Here is a 20268-nt window from a genome sequence, read left to right as displayed (position 1 = left end):
GCAGCGAGGCCAGCTTGAGCAGCGCGGGCCGCCGGCGCCCGCGGGGCCGCTGGAAGGAGCGGCGGCTGCGCACGCGCCGGGCGGCCGCCGATCGCGCATGCGCGGAGGCCGGGCCGGGCGCGGGGCTCTCCGGGCCTGCGCGCGGACGCGGGGCCCCCGCGGGGAGCTGCAGCGCCAGCGGGGCCGCCCGACGCGGAGACGGAGACGGATGTGCGGTCGGCGGCGCGGCGGGGCCGGGGTCACCTGCGGGAAAGCGGGGCGTGAGCGGCCGGCCGGGCGGGACCCGCACCCCGGGCCCGCGCGCAGCGGGGCCTCGGCCACACCCACAGCCCGGGACCCCGGACCCCCAGACCCACGGACCCCACAGACCCCCGGACCCCACAGACCCCCCCAGACCCCGGGGCCCCACAGACCCCCAGGCACCCCCGGACCCCACAGATCCCCGGACCCCACAGACCCCGGGGCCCCACAGACCCCACAGACCCCCGGGCCCCACAGATCCCCACAGATCCCGGGCCCCACAGATCCCCGGACCCCACAGACCCCACAGACCCCCGGGCCCCACAGACCCCACAGACCCCACAGACCCCCCCGGGCCCCACAGACCCCACAGACCCCCGGACCCCACAGACCCCCGGACCCCACAGACCCCCGGACCCCACAGACCCCTGGGCCCCCTGGACCCCACAGACCCTCGGGCCCCACAGACCCCCGGGCCCCACAGACCCCCCAGACCCCGGGCCCCCCGGACCCCACAGACCCCCGGACCCCACAGACCCCTGGGCCCCCTGGACCCCACAGACACTCGGGCCCCACAGACACCCGGGCCCCACAGACCCCCCAGACCCCGGGCCCCCCGGACCCCACAGACCCCCGGACCCCACAGACCCCCGGACCCCACAGACCCCCGGGCCCCACAGACCCCCGGACCCCACAGATCCCCGGACCCCACAGACCCCCGGGCCCCACAGACCCCCGGGCCCCACAGATCCCCGGACCCCACAGACCCCCGGGCCCCACAGACCCCCGGGTCCCACAGACCCCCGGACCCCACAGACCCCCGGGCCCCACAGACCCCCGGACCCCACAGACCCCCGGACCCCACAGACCCCCGGGTCCCACAGACCCCGGGCCCCCACAGACCCCCAGACCCCGGGCCCCACAGACCCCACAGACCCCCGGGCCCCACAGACCCCACAGACCCCCACAGACCCCACAGACCCCCGGGACCCCACAGACCCCACAGACCCCCGGACCCCACAGACCCCCAAACCCCACAGATCCCCGGGACCCCACAGACCCCCAAACCCCACAGACCCCCGGACCCCACAGACCCCCAAACCCCACAGACCCCCGGGACCCCACAGACCCCCAAACCCCACAGATCCCCGGACCCCACAGATCCCCGGGACCCCCAGACCCCACAGACCCCCGGACCCCACAGATCCCCGGACCCCACAGACCCCCGGGCCCCACAGACCCCCGGGTCCCACAGACCCCCAGACCCCACAGACCCCCGGGCCCCACAGACCCCCGGACCCCACAGACCCCCGGGCCCCACAGACCCCCCAGACCCCGGGCCCCCCGGACCCCACAGACCCCCGGACCCCACAGACCCCCGGGCCCCACAGACCCCCGGACCCCACAGATCCCCGGACCCCACAGACCCCCGGGCCCCACAGACCCCCGGACCCCACAGACCCCTGGGCCCCACAGACCCCCGGACCCCACAGACCCCCGGGCCCCACAGACCCCCGGACCCCACAGACCCCTGGGCCCCCTGGACCCCACAGACCCTCGGGCCCCACAGACCCCCGGGCCCCACAGACCCCCCAGACCCCGGGCCCCCCGGACCCCACAGACCCCCGGACCCCACAGACCCCCGGGACCCCACAGACCCCCGGGCCCCACAGACCCCCGGACCCCACAGATCCCCGGACCCCACAGACCCCCGGGCCCCACAGACCCCCGGGTCCCACAGACCCCCAGACCCCACAGACCCCCGGGCCCCACAGACCCCCGGACCCCACAGACCCCCGGGCCCCACAGACCCCCGGGTCCCACAGACCCCCGGGCCCCACAGACCCCACAGACCCCCGGGCCCCACAGACCCCACAGACCCCCGGGCCCCACAGACCCCACAGGCCCCCCGTACCCCACAGACCCCACAGACCCCACAGACCCCCGGACCCCACAGACCCCACGGACCCCACAGACCCCCGGGACCCCACAGACCCCCAAACCCCACAGATCCCCAGACCCCACAGATCCCCGGGACCCACAGACCCCCGGGACCCCACAGACCCCCGGGCCCCACAGACCCCCGGGCCCCACAGACCCCCGGGACCCCACAGACCCCCGGGACCCCACAGACCCCCGGGACCCCACAGACCCTCGGGCCCCACAGACCCCACAGACCCCCGGGCCCCACAGACCCCCAGACCCCACAGACCCCCGGGACCCCACAGACCCCCGGGCCCCACAGACCCCCGGGCCCCACAGACCCCACAGACCCCCGGGACCCCACAGACCCCCGGGACCCCACAGACCCCCGGGCCCCACAGACCCCACAGACCCCCGGGACCCCACAGACCCCCGGGACCCCACAGACCCCCAGACCCCCGGGACCCCACAGACCCTCGGGCCCCACAGACCCCCGGGCCCCACAGACCCCCAGGCCCCACAGACCCCCGGGCCCCACAGACCCCCGGGCCCCACAGACCCCACAGACCCCCGAACCCCACAGACCCCACAGACCCCCAGACCCCACAGACCCCTGGGCCCCCACAGAACCCTGGGCCCCCCAGATCTCCGGACCCCACAGACCCCCGGGACCCCACAGACCCCCAGGCCCCACAGACCCCACAGACCCCCGGGACCCCACAGACCCTCAGGCCCCACAGATCCCCGGGACCCCCAGACCCCACAGACCCCCGGGACCCCCAGACCCCACAGACCCTGGGCCCCACAGACCCCACAGACCCCCGGGACCCCACAGACCCCCGGGCCCCACAGATCCCCGGGACCCCCAGGCCCCACAGACCCCACAGACCCCCAGACCCCACAGACCCCCGGGACCCCACAGACCCCCGAGCCCCACAGACCCCCAGGCCCCACAGACCCCCAGACCCCACAGACCCCCAGGCCCCACAGACCCCCAGGCCCCACAGACCCCGGGCCCCACAGACCCCACAGACCCCCAGGCCCCACAGATCCCCGGGACCCCCAGGCCCCACAGACCCCCAGACCCACAGACCCCCGGGACCCCACAGATCCCCGGGCCCCACAGACCCCCAGACCCCACAGACCCCCGGGCCCCACAGACCCCCAGACCCCACAGACCCCCGGGCCCCACAGATCCCCACAGACCCCCGGGACCCCACAGACCCCCGGGACCCCACAGACCCCACAGACCCCCGGGCCCCACAGACCCCCAGACCCCACAGACCCCCGGGCCCCACAGACCCCCGCACCCCACAGACCCCCGGGCCCCACAGACCCTCGCACCCCACAGACCCCCGGGCCCCACAGACCCCTGGACCCCACAGACCCCCCCCCGAGACCCCCGGGCCCCACAGACCCCCCAGGCCCCCCAGACCTCGGGGCCCCACAGACCCCACAGATCCCCCAGACCCCACAGACCCCCCAGACCCCGGGGCCCCACAGACCCCCGGGCCCCACAGACCCCCGGGACCCACAGACCCCCGGGCCCCACAGACCCCACAGACCCCCGGGACCCCCAGACCCCACAGACTTCCGGGCCCCACCAGACCCCCAGACCCCACAGACTTCCGGGCCCCGTCAGACCCCCGGATTCCACAGACTCCCGGGCCCCACAGACCCCACAGACCAACTCCCGGGCCCCACAGACCCCCCAACCCCACAAACCCCTGGGCCCCCTGGACCCCACAGACCCCCGGATCCCACAGACCCCGGGGCCCCCCAGGCCCCCAGGACCCTACAGACCCCCGGGCCCCCCAGGACCCCACAGACCCATGGCCCCCCAGACAGCCAGGACCCCACAGATCCTCGAGACCCCCAGACCCCACAGACCCCCGGCCCCGCCAGACCCCCAGGACCCCATAGACCCCCGGCCCCGCCGGACCCCCAGGACTGCACAGACCCCCAGGACCCCCAGAACCCCGGGCCCCACAGACCCCCGGACCCCACAGACCCCCGGGACCCCCAGACTTCCGGGCCCCGCCAGACCCCCGGACTCCATAGACTCCCGGGCCCCACAGACCCCACAGACCAACTCCCGGGCCCCACAGACCCCCTAACCCCATAGACCCCTGGGCCCCACAGACCCCTGGGCCCCACAGACCTCCGGGCCCCACCAGATCCCCGGATCTCAGGTTCCCCGGAACCCCCAGGCTCCTGGATCCCCCAGGCTCCCAGATCCCTGAACCCCAGGCTCCCGGATCCCCCAACTCCCCGACCCCCCCAACCACTGGACCCCCAGGACCCCATGCCCCCAGGCTCCCCGACCACCGGATCCCCAGGCCCCCAGGCTCCCCGACCACCAGATCCCCAGGCTCCCTGACCACCGGATCCCCAGATCCCCAGGCTCCCCGGAACCCCAGGCTCCCGGATCCCCCAGGCTCCCCGACCACCGGATCCCCAGGCTCCCTGGACCCCCCAGATTCCCCAGGCTCCCTGAATCCCCAGGCCTCCGGATTCCCAGACCCCGGGATCCCCCAGGCCCCCGGACCCCCAGGCACCCCAGATCCCAGGCACCCTGGAACCCCCAGGACCCACCTGCCCCTTCCCAGCCTCCCCTGCCCCTTCCCCAGCGGTCAGAGGCTGGAAGCGACTCCTACTCTCCCAGACCTGTCCCCTAGCGCTCCCTGGTGGCTCCTAGCCTTCCGCTCTGGTCCCTCTGGACACGCGTGAGACCCAGCCACCACCCCGTAGCCTGTGGCCAGCTAGAGATCTGAAGTAACTCCTCACGGTCCCCGCAAGTCAGATCCCCACCTCCCTCTGTGCGTGGCCCCGGCCGGCCTGGGCGCCCTGTGAAGCCCAGGCTCTGCTTCTGCCTCCCGGGTACTGGGACTATAGGCATGTGCCACCATGCCAGACCTCAGACCAGTCAGCCACACAGAGGACCTGGGGACAGGTTCTAGAGGGAAAAGAGAGCTGAGGAGAGTCTGGAAAGGGACCTGAAGAAAACAGCTGAGAAAAGAGCAGGTGTTAGGGAACAAGGACCCGTTACATGTGTGTGGACTCCGGGACAGCGCCAGGAGGCCGCTCCTCCGAGCCATCGGCCAGAAGAAAGGAGTCCACCGATTTGTTGCTGAGGCGGAATGGCGTCAGACGGCGGAAGTTGCCGGGAGAGTGGGGGATCTGAACTCGGGCCCTCTGAGAGGGTACCACGGTCTCCCCAGGGGACAACCAGGGCGGCACCCTGGACAGGAGGCTCGGGTCCAGATCCTCATCCGGGGAGAACACGGGGTTGTCAATGCCTAGGAAAAAGGGCAGCAGCTGGTCAGCTCCCAGAAGCACCTGCAGCGCGGGAGGTGGGGCCGACGCCAGCTGCTCGGCGCCATCGCCTGCGCAGGCACTGGAGGCCCGTCCGGCTCTCTTCTCTCTCCTGTGGCTGCTTCCAGGGCCTGCACGCAGGGCCTCACACGAGCACTTGCTCGGCTGGCTCTCTAACCACTTCAGCCATGCCTCTAGCCCAGCTTTTACTATTACTTTTTTCTATCTTGGAGATAGAGTCTAACAAGCTTAACTGCGGGGGCTGTCCTGAGTGACAGTCCTCCAGATCTCAGCTAGGATTATAGGCATGAGCCCCAGCACCGGACAGTACTGTACCTTTTAGTTTGTGGGGCCGCGCACGCCAAGCCTTCCCTCCAACCTGGGACCCCACAAACGGCAGCCAGGTTGGGCATACGCTCCTCCTCTCCACACAGAGACCCTGGCTGATCCGCCAGAAGCGCCAGCCATCTGAGCAGAGGAGGACGGCGCTGGGAGCCTGGCCGGCCTCCGCTCTCACCTGCTGAGGAGTCTAAGGCCACGTCCTTCGTGACATTCGCTAGGAACTCGATTCCCCCGCTGGTTTCCTCTGCTTGGTATTCCGGGGTCTCCTCCGGCTCTGAAAGCTCCAGCTCTGTGGGGAGGAGGTAGGGGTGAGGGTGTCACGGGTCACACGCTTGCTGTGTGCCGTGGGCTTGTTCTCTACCGCTCTGACCCTGCAGTGCTGGCAGCAATGGGGACGCACCCCGCCCGACCCCCACACCCCCTATGTGTGGCTGGCCTTTTGTTGTTGGGGGGGTGTTGAACAGGAAGGAAAGGCAGCACTGGGACTGAGGGTGGGCAGGGCGGGGGGTGGAGGGCGCTGGAGCCCCAGGCCAGGGGTCCTCTGGTGAGGGGTGCGCAGTACCTTTCTCCTGGAGGATGAAGCTGAGTGCGGGATTCTCCACCGGCAGCTTTCCATTGGGGATACTGCTGTTCCTCTGTGGACAAGAGGGGTCCTTGGAGATGTGTCCGCTCCAGGCCGGGGGCCAGGCCCAGGGGAGGGGGCCTGGGCCGTGGAGCTGCCCAAGAGGCCGTGGAGGGGACTTTGCAGACCCCAGTGACCCCACCCGTGTCCCCCGACCTCACATCCCGGCAGATGACCCTGCCCATGACCCCAACCGCACCAACAGCCTGGCCTGTTCACTCTCCCTGACCCGTGACCCCAGCCCCCAGCACCTTACCCGCTTCTGCGCGCGCTCCCTCTTGTACAGCTTTGCTGCCTTCTTATTCTGGTTGAGGCCCAACTTGGCTGACTTGAAGGACTCCAGGCGCTTCCTCATGGTCCTGTGGAAAATCTCCTTGTCCTGCTTCTCATCCTCGCTCGGCGTGAGCTCGTGCCGACTGTAGAGGTGCTTGTACTGCAGAGGTGGCCGCAGTGGTCAGGCTGGGCCGCACAGGATCCCCGCAGGGAGGGCGGGGGGGGGGGAGGGGAGCGCGGGGGGGGGGGGCTCGGGAAGGACCCCATCGCCAGCCAGGCGCCCCGAGCGCGTGGCCCGCCCCCCAGCCCACCTCCTGCCGGGGCTTGTACAGGTACTGCTGCAGCGTGTGGTGAGTGACCATGTCCTCGGTGTCTCGGATGCTCTTCCGCCTCTGTTCCAGGGACTGCATGTCCAAGCACACGGTGCTGACATTCTCCCTCCTGCACAGGACCCTTGCTTAGTCCGGGGCTCCTGCCCAGGCCTGGACTCCCGGACACCGGGCTAGCTCTCTGCTCCTCAAGGTTTGGATTGACTCCCACAGGCCCTCTGCCTTCTCACACACCCACACCCGCTCACAGGATCCCCTCCAAAGTGTAGCTAGGAGCTCAAGCCACCTTCCCTATCCCAGCCCAGAAGAGGCTGCTGTGGGTCCCCCCTCCCTCCCTCCCTCTCTCCCCCCTCCCCCCTCCATCCCTTTTTCCTGTCTAGGGTGGACTTCTTCAGGAGGAAATGTAGGCTCCCGCCCTGGGCCACCCCCATTTACAACCCCTGCTTAGAGGGACCCGCGCCCACCAGCAGGCTCCAAGGCCTCTTCCAAAACCTGTCACTGGAGACACGTACAAGAGGTAGGAGACAGAGGCCTCCACGGTGGACGGACGAGGTGTGCTGAAGTCCACGTTGACCATGTTGTCTGTGCTTGGGGAGCGAATGAAGGCCAGAGACCCTCGGCGCTCGCCCTGCAAGGAGGACACACAGCCTCCTGAGCGCACCGCGCCAGCGCGCAGCGCCTGCCAGGCGAAGGCTCACACCGGCCAGGGTCCTCGCAAACAGACAGAGCCGGGGGGGCTAGCCCACCCCAAGCCCTTGTGTAATTGTGAGCGACACCCCACTGCTCCGAGCAGGCTGAGACAAACCACGAGCTAGAAGCCACAGCCAAGCCCCCGGGGGCAACCAAGACAGAACCGCCTGGGAACCCTCCCTGCGCATGGGCGGGCGGTGGCCTCCGGCCCAGAGCAGTCTTAGGTGAAGACAACACAGCCAGACGGTGGGAGTCAGCCAAGGGCACGACCTTGGAGCACAGGTCATAGTGGTCTACAGCCTGAAGGGCCCCAGGGAAGACAGCCAGTCCTGGCCAGTGTCCATCCCTCTGTAACTATGTCCCCATGGCTGTCCTCCACAGTTTTCGAGATCGGACAGGCCTGTGCCTTCCTTCAGAGGAGATGCTCGGGGGAAGGTCCAGGAGCTGGCTTCCCTTAACCAGGTCAGATCAGGGAGGATGTCCTGGGGCTCCAAGAGTGCCAGGCAACATCAGGAGGAAAGCAGACGGCTCTCCAAGCCGAGGAGCATGGCTGGGGGGTCTGGCCGTGTGTGGGAACAGGCACAGGGCAGGACCAGAGCTGTGGACTCACCACCCCAGGGCCCGGGAGCCATGGCTCCTGGGGTGATGGGTAAGGATACACTGGCTGGTGGGTGACGGAGAGAAAGCTCATCCCTGCCTGGCACCCACACTACAAGGAGGTCAGAGCCCAGGAGCAGCTCAGAGACCTCCAGCCCAGCCCCTTCCATCTTCCCTCAAGTCGCAGAGGTGACCAGGGCATCCAAGGCCCCCAAAAGTTGGGTCTTTCGCCTTCTGCATGATCTCTGAGGCTGAGGCCACTCTGAATGGCAGTGTCCTGAAGGACCTGTGCAGAGTTAAAACCCACAGAGCCCAGGGCTGGGAATATCTGGGGGACACACATGGGACATGGGAAGGGGCACGAATGGTCACACACATGGCTTCTGTCTTCCAGGACCTGCCGTGACCTGCCCTTCACTCCTGTGACCCCACACGTCCTGTTCTCCGGCCGGAGCTGAGGTGGGTGCTTGCTGAACACAGCCAGTGCCTTGCCCTTCCCCACACTGCCAACCTGGCTCTCTAAGGTCCCACCTGGAGGTGTCTGGACACACGCGTGTGTAGAGCCCTTTACTCTGTCCCTAACAGACTTGGGAGAGGCCTATTTGCCTGGGGGAGGCAGGAGATAGAGGCACCGTTCTTGTGGTTCCTTGATGTGTCTGCACATCTATGTGTGCCATGTGTGAATAGGCATGCGTGTGCATGCACATGTGTATATATGTGCGTTGACATGTGCACATGTTTGTGCACGCATACATTATACACTGCATATGCTGACCACACGTGTGCATGCGTACATATATGTTTATGAATAGATGGACACCTACACACTTGTGTGTGGTGTTTGCATGCACACCCATTGCATGAATAGATGAGTTGTGTGCATGTGTGCACAGGCATAAGTGCACATATGTGTATGCATCTGTACTGTACCCGTGTGTGTGCATGTGATTGTGCACATGCATACCCCTGTGTTTGTGTGCATGCAGTTTGTATGCATGTATGAGTACACACATGTATGGCATGTGTAATTATGTGTGTGTCTACTTGTGCACACATATGTGTATGTCAGGGGCCTTGGTCCAGTACTCTCTTCCTGCTTTCCTGACCTCTCCTGTCTCTGAAGAGAAAGTGCAGGAGTTCAGAGGTCTGACGTCACACTGAGACACACCACAACCATTGCCCAAGGGAGAGTCCTGGGTCTGTGCCTGTTTCTCATGAGGGATGGGGCACTAACCATATTTCTGGAGCACTGGAGGACATGCAGGGGCCACGCACACAGGGGGTATGCCCCCCGCCCGCCAGACCACACCCAGCATCCATGTGCCTTAGCCCTCAGTTCTCCAGCTGAAGACAAATGGAATGTTCTGGTACCTCAGCCACATAGCTAATAGCATCCTTCAGGTTCAGCTCGTGGAAAACATTCAGAATCCGATCTCGAGACTTCTGGGCTGACCTTCTCATGAGGACCTTGCTGAGGAACCTCCTGTCGAAGTTGGACCACCTGGGCGGACAGCACACAGCATCAGCCAGTGCCCAGCCCCCCCACACAGGGCGAGGGCAGACAGAGGTCCCCACAGAAGGGGTGGCCCGGCAAGACCCCCCTTCCCTGCTGGGCTCTGTGAACACCCTTGAAGGTGCCGGCCTTCCACTGCCCTGCCTCGTGCCCCGTTTCTTCTCCCATCTGGCAGTGCTTATCATCTACACGCGTGCAGAGAGGCAGGTGTCATCTGTGCTACACTCGGAACAAGTTTCCAGTCAGCATCTGACCTGGACAGGTAGTACAGGAAGGGTCTAGAGTGGAGATGCCCGTGGCCAGTGATAGCCCCCAGACCACACTGCCTGGGGGCTCGGCTCAAGGTCACTCTGCAGCTTCAAGTGGTCCAACACAGGAATTTTTATGCGTGTGTGCTGGTCCTGGGCTTGAACTCAGGGCCTGGGCATTGTCCCAGAGCTTTTGTGTTTAAGGTTGGAGCTCTACCATTGGAGCCAAAGCCCAACTTCTGGCTTTTTAGTGGTTAACTGGAGATAAGAGTCTCACAGACATTCCTGCCTGGGCTGGCCTTGAACCGTGATCCTCAGATTTCAGCCTCCTGGGTAGCTAGGATGACAGGCGTGAGCCACCAGCTGATGATTTCAGTTTCCTGAACAAAATCATGTAAAATATGTATGGACTACTAACCCTTCCTCTGTTGGTGAGTGAGGAAAGTAAAATATTTTCTGATTTTTAATTCTCACGTAATTTAGAATTAAGTGGCCTTGAGATGGAAAAGCAGCAGACCTAAGATTTGCATTTCTGGCTTGTGACCCACCTCCTCTGCGGTGTTCACTTCCTTTACCTTGTATGGGTCTGGTACAGAGCTGGTCCCCAGCCGAGGGGACACACAGCCCTGGTCGGTTGTTAAGATGTTACACACACACACACACACACACACACACACACACACACACACACACACACTTCAGGACCAGCCTTGAAACCAGATAATTCAGGCACTGGCCTCCGACAGAAACTGGGCTTTGTGGTGCTTGAATCTTGGTGACACGATCGCGGTGGCTTTGCTGTTGGTGGCCCTGGCTCACCTGTGCCTTGCTGCCTATGATCAAGGGGCTGCTTACTAAAAGGTGAGCGAGAAGGGGTTCAGAGCAAGTCATCCCACGTTAGCCCAGCCAGACTACAGGCTACTTACTTATCTCTGAGATAATTGTGTCCAATTTGCCCAGAAATGTCCTCGATGGCTGAGAGGATGTGATCAAAAGCCTTTCAAGGGGTAAAAAAATCCTGATTGAGCTTCAGCCCTGCCCCTGCCCCTCCAAGCCCTCACCCCTGCCCCTGCCCCTTCCTCCAAGCCCTCCCCCCTTACCCCTCCCCCTCTAAGCCCTCCCCCATCTCTCCCCTTCCAAGCCCTCACCCCTGCCCCTGCCCCTTCCTCCAAGCCCTCCCCCTTACCCCACCCCCTCTAAGCCCTCCCCCATCTCTCCCCTTCCAAGCCCTCACCCCTGCCCCTGCCCCTCCCTCCAAGCCCTCACCACTGCCCCTGCCCCTCCCTCCAAGCCCTCACCACTGCCCCCCACCCCTACCCGGCCATGCAGCTTCTCATTGAGCTTTGGCTCTCTCTGCTCACTCCTCTTCACCTTCAGCCACTGCACCAGGGGTTTGATGGTCAGGCCCTAGAAGACAGACCGGAGCGGCTCTAGCACCAGCCCCACACCCCAGATCCCATGTCTGTGGGTGACACACACAGCAGGGTATGGTACCGGGCCCCTCCTCCCACACTGGGGCCCCCACCCCAGCCGGCCACCCCTGCTGGGCGGCTGGGCAGCGCCGGTGTGCTGACCGGGCGTTGTCCGGGCCACTGCCTGGAGGAGCACTTAGGGTGAAGTGTGCTGCGTCCCCTGGGCTGTGGAGCCTACAAAACACGCCCAGTTACTAAAATTACAAAACCCAGTTTGAGTCTGGAGCCTGGAAAAGTTCACCCTCCTGCCATGCCGGAGTGGCCACCGCTCAGGAAGGGACTGTGGCCTGGGCTTGGAGGGGGAGGGTAGCCCCACCATACCTGGAAGATGACCGTGAAGAAGACCACAATGAGCGTGGTGCTGACAAACAGGTCCTTCTCCTTGACCTTGTTCTTGTCCAGAAGCACAACTAAGGCGTAGGCCACGGCCCCACGCAGCCCGCCGTAGGACATGACCACCTGGTCGATGGTCTCCAGCTGCACCATTCGGTAGCGGTTCAAGATCCAGGTCTGTAGGACCACGCCTGTGTGGGGAGGGGGCTCAGCGCCGTGCTGCCTCCCCACACCCCCAGGGCTCTTCTGCCACCAACTGGGGACAGCGTGGCCATCCCTGCGTGGCTCTTTCCCACAGCCCTGTCCCTCCGTCCCCCCGTCCCCCAGCCGACTGGGGACAGTGTGGTGGTGGGCTCAACTCAGATGCACCTTCTGGTGGTGTTCTCTGAAGGATGGAGTGACAGAACTCTGGCCTAGGCTCCATCTCCCATCCTCCTGACCTTATCCCTGGCTGAGTTAGAGGGAAGGAAATGGGTTCCCTCTAGGTTCTGGTACTTTCCACCTTGATCCCCTAGGCTGCACCTAGCCTGCTCTTTATGGGGTCAAGGCCCAGATCCTTGAGTGCTGTCTCAGGGCCCCGAATCCATAGCCAGCGGCCCGAGGGAGGCTGGACACTCACCAATGGCCCGGTACACAGAAATGAAGACCAGAGTGAGCAGCACGAAGGCCGTGTTCCACGTCCAGATGAGTGGGTCCACGGCCGAGATGCCCAGGAACATGAAGATGATGGTCTCAGCCCCGCTGGCCAGCATCTTCATGGTGTAGCGCACGGTGGTGGCTGACTGCTCTGAGATGTTGGCCTTCACATACTTCTGGCAGCAGATGCCACAGAAGGTGATGCTGAGGAGCGGAGGCCGTGTGAGCCTGTGGTGTGTCCTCCCTTCGGGGACAGGGCCCTCAGGCCGTGTCTCCAAAGCCCCTGCTAAAACCCATCCCCCCAGTAGCTCGGCAGAGTCCCGTGTCCCTCGGGTCCGTCCTGGGCTGTGTGAACCTGGCTCTTCCTGTGGATTGAGGCCCTGAGCTGGAGCCACCTGGTTGTCTAGCCCCTGGGCACAGTGAAGCTGGCATGTGGAACTACCCAAGGGGCAGCTTGTACCGTACGCCAGAGCCATCACGGCCCAGCCTTTGGCCTTGGGTATGCCCAGGACAGACTTGGAATGCCTGGGCTCTGCCTGGTGTGAGGGGGGGGGGAGGGTTGGCAGGGATTTCTGGAAAGGTCACTCTTGAATCTGGCCGTAGCCTCCCCCATACCCCTCAGGGCCACGCCAGCAAGGGCAATTCTGCAGAAACACCAACTCCTTATTTAAAAAATGAAATCGCATTCTTTACCCACCTACCCCTAGAATGCATTTCCACCAGAGGGGGGGGGAGGCGGCTGGGGGATGTGCCCCTCACAGGGCAGGGTGGGGCCACGCTTCTGGGAACCCTGGGGGTACGCTGCCCACGCCCACACACATACCTCCTGGCCGCTCTCCAGCCTGCATCGGCCTCCCTGGGCCTTAGTGCCCTGGGTGCTCAGGAGCCACATCCCACGCCCCCACCCCAGTGGGAGACTTACGCCAGGATGGCTGACAAGGACAGCATCTCCGACGTCAGGTAGGACAGGTAGGAGATGACGAAGACGAAGCCAGGCTCGATGATGCGCACGTGCTTGGTGAAGCGCGTCACCAGGGACAGCAGGAAGGCAAAGATGACCCCCACCAGCGTGCCGCCCAGGCTCACCACGAAGAAGGACACTGGGAGGAAGAGGCTGCCTTTGTGGCGGGGTGTGGAGGGCTGGCCAGACGGGCGGCCTCTGGGGGACACTGGGGGCTGGCCAGGCGGGCGGCCTCCGGGGGACACTGGGGGCTGGCCAGGTGGGCGGCCTCCGGGGGACACCGGGGACCGCCACCGCTCAGGACACAAGGACCAGCTCTCTGCTCTCTAGTCAAGGTCTGGCCTGGACGCCAGGCGGAGCGCAGAGAGCAGCAGGGGAGGGAGCCACAGTGCTGCCGGCAAGCACAGGTCCTGATCCGCAGACACTGTCCATCTACTCTTCCCAGGAGAGGAAGGCGCTGTCCCCATATGCTCCAGAGAGAGGCCCAGGATCCCAAGCCCTCACCAGTTGTTAGTGAGGGGCAAGCTCAGTAAGGGGGCAGGAAGGTCTTTTCCTGTGTGGGCTCAGGTCCCCAGCAGCAGAGGGGTGTGGGGGGCTGCTCTGGAGGAGCGGAGTCACTGGTCCTCTTTCTGCAGGCCTGAGGGAGGGCGGGGCCTTGGGTGTGTGGGCGGGGCCTTGGGTGTGTGGGCGGGGCCTGCAGGCCTGGGGTGGGTGGGTCCACATCCCAGCAGAGGGTGGAGCTGGTAGAACTTGCCTGCCACATACCTATGCCTTTCACGCAGTCCACACCAGTCACGTTGTCACCGCCCAGAGACACGAAAGACTCAAATACGTTGTACAGGACCTGAAGGGGCAGAGATGAGCAGCACAGCCAGTCAGTACGCACCCTCTCTGGGCTCAGCCCAGGCAGCTGATGACCCTCATTAGCACATGGTAACCAGGATCAAGAGGAGGAGGAGGAGGCAGCCCACGGGAAGCGCAGGCAGGACATGTTCTGGGCAGATGTTTGTGGCAAGACAGGTGTCCATAAAATGAACCCTCCATATATTGATTTTCATTTGTCAGATGAGCCCAGAATTTTGTTTCTAGCAGCTTCTCTGATGTCTCTGTCTCTTGTCCAACAATGCTAGCAATGAGCCCACAGCCAGAGGTGCAGGCTGGTCTCCACACCGCGTTGGCAAAGGGGCAGGGGTATCCAAGGCAGACGTGAAATCCCTGCTCTCTCAGTGGTGCTATTCTTCTCTGAGAATGAGGGGAGGAGGCGCCCGCAGGAAGTGGTTGGCCCACATGAGGCTACAGGAATGGGGAAGCCACTGGACCACTGTGGCTTGAGCCACTTGCTGGCTTTCTGGCTAGATCTCAGCTGTGTCCCCAGGACCCCCCCCCACACACACCCGCACGGCACTGCTGTCTCCTAAGCTCCCGTGGGACACGCGTCCATCCCTCGGGCGTCCACATCTAGGCGTCTGCGGCTTCCTCCACATCTGGGCATCTATCCCTCCCCGGCACTCTGGAACGCCTGTACTCACCACAGTCACCGCGTCGTTCAGCAGAGACTCCCCAAAAACGATAATGAACAGGACCTCGTTCACATGCACTTCCTCAAACACAGCCAGCACAGCCACGGGGTCCACAGCAGCAATCAGGCTGCCGAACAGCAGGAAGTCCAGGAGCCCGATTCTCAGCTCACCTGCAGGGCAAGCGGGCCAAGCGGGGGCACAGCCCGGACACAGCCCAGGGTCAGCCTCCGTCCTCAGAGTGGGGGTCCCTGGCCCTCCCTGCCCCCATCCTCAATCTCGGCATCTCTCGGGTTTGGGGGAGTCTAGGGGCAGCTGAGGTACCAGAGCTGCCCGGGCTGTGGCTGGATGACTGGGGCTGCAGACTCCACCCTGGATCTAGGGTCAGAGGCTGGGGCTCTCAGGAAGGAGTGGGGAGCAGGGACTGGGAAGACTGCACTTCCCAGGTCCTAAGTCTCCCAGCTTCCAGTCAGAACCACAGCACCTGAGGTCATTTATTTACTCTTGTGGACAGAGGACCAACCCAGGACCTTGCACAAGCTAGGCAAGTGCTGTCCTAAAGGACCCAATTCCTGCTTGGAACCACAGGTGGAAGCTCACAGCCCCGCCGGCCGTCCTGACGTAAACCGCCTGTGGCACAACTGGCGTCTTGCTCCAGTCCTCTGACAGAGCTCGGCCCGCAGGCCTGCAGGAAGCACGGGCGCAGACCGGAGCTGCACTCACCCTTCCATAAGTGTGTGGGCTGAATGGCTAACAGCGTGTGTGCCTGGTCCCTCTCTACCTCAGGGCTGGGCACTGGTGACTCGCATCCTCAATCCTAGCTACTGAGCTGGTTAAGATCTGAGGATGGAGATTCAAAGCCAGACTGGGCAGAAAAGTATGTGAGATTCTTATCTCCAATTCACCAGCAAAAAGTCAGAAGTGGAGGTGTGGTTCAAGTGGTAGTGTGACAGCCTGAGTGAAAAAGCCAAGAGTACAAGGTCCTGAGTTCCAAGTACCAGCACACACACACACACACACACACACACACGTACACGTGTGCACACATATATGCTCATGTATACACATTACACACATGTACACATGCACACACATTGCACGCATACAATACACACATCTGCACTTGCACACACATCCACCTGTGCGCGCACACACATACTCGTGCGCACACATACACACCTACTCGTGCACACACATACACAGTGTACACACATACATGTGCACACACACATGCACACACACACACAGGAAGACCTGCAGGGGATGGATGAGAGCCTGGGCTAACCCTTCTGAGGTCTGTGAGCTCTTCTAACATTGAGCAGGGGATCTGCAGAAGCAGATCTGTGACTCGTAGAGCAGAGCAGACTTAGCCTGGAGGCCCTGCCTGCCCCATGACCTCGGCCTGGCCAGCTGAGGCCCGATGGCTATGCGTGGCTGGCAGCTGTGTGGTTATGGAGAATGGCCCTGTCTGTTGTGGGCAGGGCAGCATTGCTCCTGGATGGTCCTATACAACTACAGCAGACAAGCAGACCTGGACATCCCAGGTGATAGGAATGTTTTAGAACTGGATGGCCATGTAGTTGACAGGGTGAGCACATTTGCCAAAACTCAGCCATTTGTCCCTGAGACATGTTTTTTTCCCTCCTCATCAGCTCCGTCTAATGGCGGCTTCTCCGTGGTCTGGGACACCCAGTGGTAGTCAAGTGAGAAGGAGTGTGTGTGCCGAGGCCAGGGGCACGGGCCCCGGAGGCCCTGCTCCACTCCCCCAGGGCCCAGGGTCCCGTGACAGGAGTAGCGCATCACCAGTGCTAGGAAGCCACCTCCTCCGGCACCACACCCCAGAGCACAGGCAGGGCCTGCTCACCCTGGGGGCGCCCTGCCCAGCAATGCCAGATGTCACGGGGCCCGTGGAGATACCCTAGCAAGGGCAAGGTCCCCGCTGGACTGACGCGCCCCAGAGTTGCTACTCCCTTTTCCCTGACATGTCTCTTTAGCCTGGGAATTTCAGTTACCCCATGTTTCCCCCCAAGCTAGAGAGAAAATCCCCAGTGACTCTGGACTTGTCCCCAAATATCTGCTGACATTGACTTCACTTTCTCAGTCTCCCTAGTGGACAGAAATCCAGCCACAAGGATGGAGGTGCACCCGGGACTGGCCAGGGCTGAGTAACCACTACAGCAGGAGAGGCTGGTGTCATGGTGTGCAGAAATACACCGCACCAAGCTTCCGTGAGCCCAGATGCCACCCAGTGCTTGCTCCTTGGTTGTTCCCCTCCTCCCTGATGAACACGGCAAAAGGAGGAACAGCCACCCGTGCCCACCGGTCCCACCCACCTGCCAGCCCAGGGGGTGGTGTGTGTGGAGCGGAAGAGGATACCACAGACATGCAGTGAGGCCTTGAACCTTCCAAGGTTCAAGGTAAGGGAGCCCACCAGAGACACTGCTCATCACCTGCTGGGCAACCTACACCTTGACTTTGTTATGTGGAGTGCCCGGAACCCACCGGGCAGGAATGCCTGGACTCACCCATCAGGCCGCTGAGAAAGACTCCGTAGAGTGAGAGGCCTGTGGTGGCTGCATTCCACACGGTGCCGATGACAGCGTACAGCAGGATGGTGCCCAGATTGCCAAAGAAGAGCCGGTTGGGCATGAAGTAGCCGGCATCCAGCACGATGGGCGGCAGCAGGTAGAAGAAGAAGACCGTGGGCGTGAGCGTGAAGGAAGCAATGTGGTCGGCCGCCCAGACGATGCCGCCAAGCACCACGCCCAAGACGATGAGCAGAGCGCTTTCGGGGACCACCCTGGTGACCTTGTGGGACAGGTGGAACACTGCAGGGAGGAGAGCGCGTCAGAGGGCCCGGTCCTGGGAGGGATCCCCGGGGATCAGGAGAGGCCCGGCCCGGGCCCTCCCTCTCAAGACTCCACAGAGCGGGGCAGGTCCTCCTCCAGGCCCCAGGAGCTCCCTGCCCACAGCAGGTGGGAGAGAGGTGCATGGAGGTGGAGGGGGCCCTGGAGGTGGTGGGTAGGCCCCTTCCGGACCCTGAGCCGCCTTCACCCAAGCTGACACACACAGGGGAGCCAAGGCCCTCACTCCCTGTATGTTGATTTAAGATTTTGACCCAGGTTCCATTTCCCCCTCCCATGCATCCAGCGGGATCAGACATAACGGTGGACCCTGCAAAGTGGTGACCCTCCAGGTCAGGGGCTGGTGCCACAGGACTGACAGCTGTCAAACTATGCCAGGTGTGTGTGACAAGCGTGTTGTAGAAGGTGACCACCCAGAGCGAGGGAGGCTGCTGTGGAGGAGTGGGGGGGGGGGGGGAAAGGCAGTCCTGCACGTGGCTGGCCCGCTCGCGGAGGGCCGCGGCCACCAGCGGGAAGGCTCATGGGAGGCTTGGTCTGGCTGGACGTTTGTTACATCCCTTCTCCAGGATGGAGGTGATGTGTTCCCTCTGCTCTGTCCTTGTGACTCCTCATGCCGGTGGTCAAGGCTGCCCGAGGCTGCTCTCCCCACGCACGAGTGTTTTGTTCTGGGGGGAACTGAGCTAAAGGTCTCCTGGAGAAGAGCTTCTGGGTTCCTGAGTCAGACCGTGAGAAGCCATGAGCTCTGACAGTGCCGGGTCCCAGCCGCCTTCTGCCCAGGACTTTGGTCTTTTCCAACAATCTCTTCTCATGGTAGAGGTCCAGAGAGGTTGCCTCCGTTCAGCTGAGATCAAGGAGAGGCTCTGGGCAGCACTTATCTCCAAAATAACAATGACAGAAGCCTGCCCTTTGACTCCTGGGCTAACCCCTGGGGATGCTTGTCTGGAGGTTGGGCCTGTAAGTCTTACTTAGCAAGTGGAGCCCCGGTGGATAGAGCGGCTTTGGACCAAGTACCTTTGCTTTGAAAACCCTGAAAACCCACAGAGAAGAGTTTGACCTTTTTACTCACTGCAAAGAATACACAGAGTAGGAGGGGTACAGATTGCTCCGCTGCCCCTCAGTGATGGCCCAATACCCTCGAAGAGGTCAACGCACACAGGCAGTATGAACAGGAGCACAGCTCTTGTTTCTTCTCTCCCTTTTGGGGGGAGGAGCACAAGACTGAGGCTTGAACTCAGGGCCTGGGTGTCCCTGAGCTTTATTACTCAAGGCTAGCGCGCTACCACCTGAGCGGTGGCTCCTTTGCTCATTAACTAAGAGTCCCACAGACTTTACTGCCAGGACTGGCTTCAAACTGAGATCCTCAGATCTCAGCTCCTGAGTAGCTAAGATGACAGGCGTGAGCCACCGGCGCCCGGCTCCAGTGCACGCTCTTACACGGCCTCCCTGTGCTCCCTGGTGGACACACACTGCCCAGCATCTCTCAGGGTGGATTCCTGTGTCTGACCATCTTCCTGTCTTTTCTGTGAGCTATTTAGTTTTTTATTTCATTTTTTGTCACTCTGGGCCTGGGCGCTGTCCCTCAGCTCTTCAGCTCAAGGCTAGCGCTCTACCACTTGAGCCACAGCGTCACTTCCGGCTTTTTTTTCTTTTTGCTTATGTGGTGCTGAGGAATCGAACCCAGGGCCTCATGCATGCAAGGCAAGCGCTCTACCACTGAGCCACCTTCCCAGCCCTGTGAGCTGTTTGTTCCGTATACTGACGCCTGTGTAGCCCTCCTCTTATGGCTCCTCACAGGCTGAAGAGCCCGGGTCAGCCTGAGTCTTGCCAGGAAGACCTGTGTCCTTTGCCCTGTGTTTGCGGTGGGCTGAGCCGGCCTCAGCCATCACACCTCACTTTGATGAGACTCTACCTAGCAACCCGGGGCATGCGTGAAGCAGACGCTTCACGGCCTGTGGTCTGGGCTTCTCTGTTCTGGAGCCGTAAAGCCCAGCCTCCTTCCCCAGCTACCTAGACCGGAGCTTGGCTGCCGGCACTGGGCGTCCCTGGAGGACACTGCGTGTGCTTCTGAGCACAGGGGCGGTGGGGAGGCCCCTCTGCGGATGCACCTCCATCACACTTGTTTTACTGTCTGGTTCTAGAAGATACTTCTAGAACAGAACACCTTGGTAAGAGGAGTCGATTCAAATCACACCGATCGACTTTCCACCTGTGGCTTTCTTCCTCCTCTGTTGCCAGGTGGCTTCCTGAACCTGCACAGTCGGCTCTGTGCATTTCCCTGGGCTCCCCTAGGTCTGATAGAGGGGTAGGGGTGGGGGTGGGGGAGAGGTGGGGGTGGTGATGATGGTAGAGGTGATGATGATGGTGGTGGTGATGGAGGTGATGATGGTGGTGGA

The 20268-nt window shown here is 63.3% G+C and overlaps 1 protein-coding gene across 1 annotated transcript in view; it reads right to left on the bottom strand.

Moving 5' to 3' along the window:
• Positions 1 to 161: 161 nt before the first annotated feature.
• Slc9a3 (solute carrier family 9 member A3) overlaps positions 162 to 20268 on the bottom strand; it is a 51770-nt gene continuing 31663 nt past the window's right edge. The window contains exons 2-17 of the mRNA XM_042695257.1: positions 17537 to 17839; positions 15024 to 15184; positions 14260 to 14338; positions 13456 to 13633; positions 12517 to 12737; positions 11886 to 12088; positions 11410 to 11499; positions 11019 to 11089; positions 9703 to 9832; positions 7557 to 7672; positions 7027 to 7156; positions 6699 to 6875; positions 6383 to 6455; positions 5996 to 6109; positions 5213 to 5462; positions 162 to 243 (exon numbers count right to left, since the gene is read on the bottom strand). Coding sequence (XP_042551191.1) covers positions 240 to 243; positions 5213 to 5462; positions 5996 to 6109; positions 6383 to 6455; positions 6699 to 6875; positions 7027 to 7156; positions 7557 to 7672; positions 9703 to 9832; positions 11019 to 11089; positions 11410 to 11499; positions 11886 to 12088; positions 12517 to 12737; positions 13456 to 13633; positions 14260 to 14338; positions 15024 to 15184; positions 17537 to 17839 — 2300 coding nt within the window. The 3' untranslated portion in view covers positions 162 to 239. The remainder of the gene's footprint in view (positions 244 to 5212; positions 5463 to 5995; positions 6110 to 6382; positions 6456 to 6698; positions 6876 to 7026; positions 7157 to 7556; positions 7673 to 9702; positions 9833 to 11018; positions 11090 to 11409; positions 11500 to 11885; positions 12089 to 12516; positions 12738 to 13455; positions 13634 to 14259; positions 14339 to 15023; positions 15185 to 17536; positions 17840 to 20268) is intronic.

The sequence above is a fragment of the Dipodomys spectabilis genome, unplaced genomic scaffold, assembly GCF_019054845.1.
Source record: "Dipodomys spectabilis isolate Male_0828 unplaced genomic scaffold, ASM1905484v1 ptg000179l, whole genome shotgun sequence".
In the NCBI taxonomy this organism is placed as follows: Eukaryota; Metazoa; Chordata; class Mammalia; order Rodentia; family Heteromyidae; genus Dipodomys; species Dipodomys spectabilis.
This window is presented reverse-complemented; position numbering and strand designations above follow the sequence as displayed.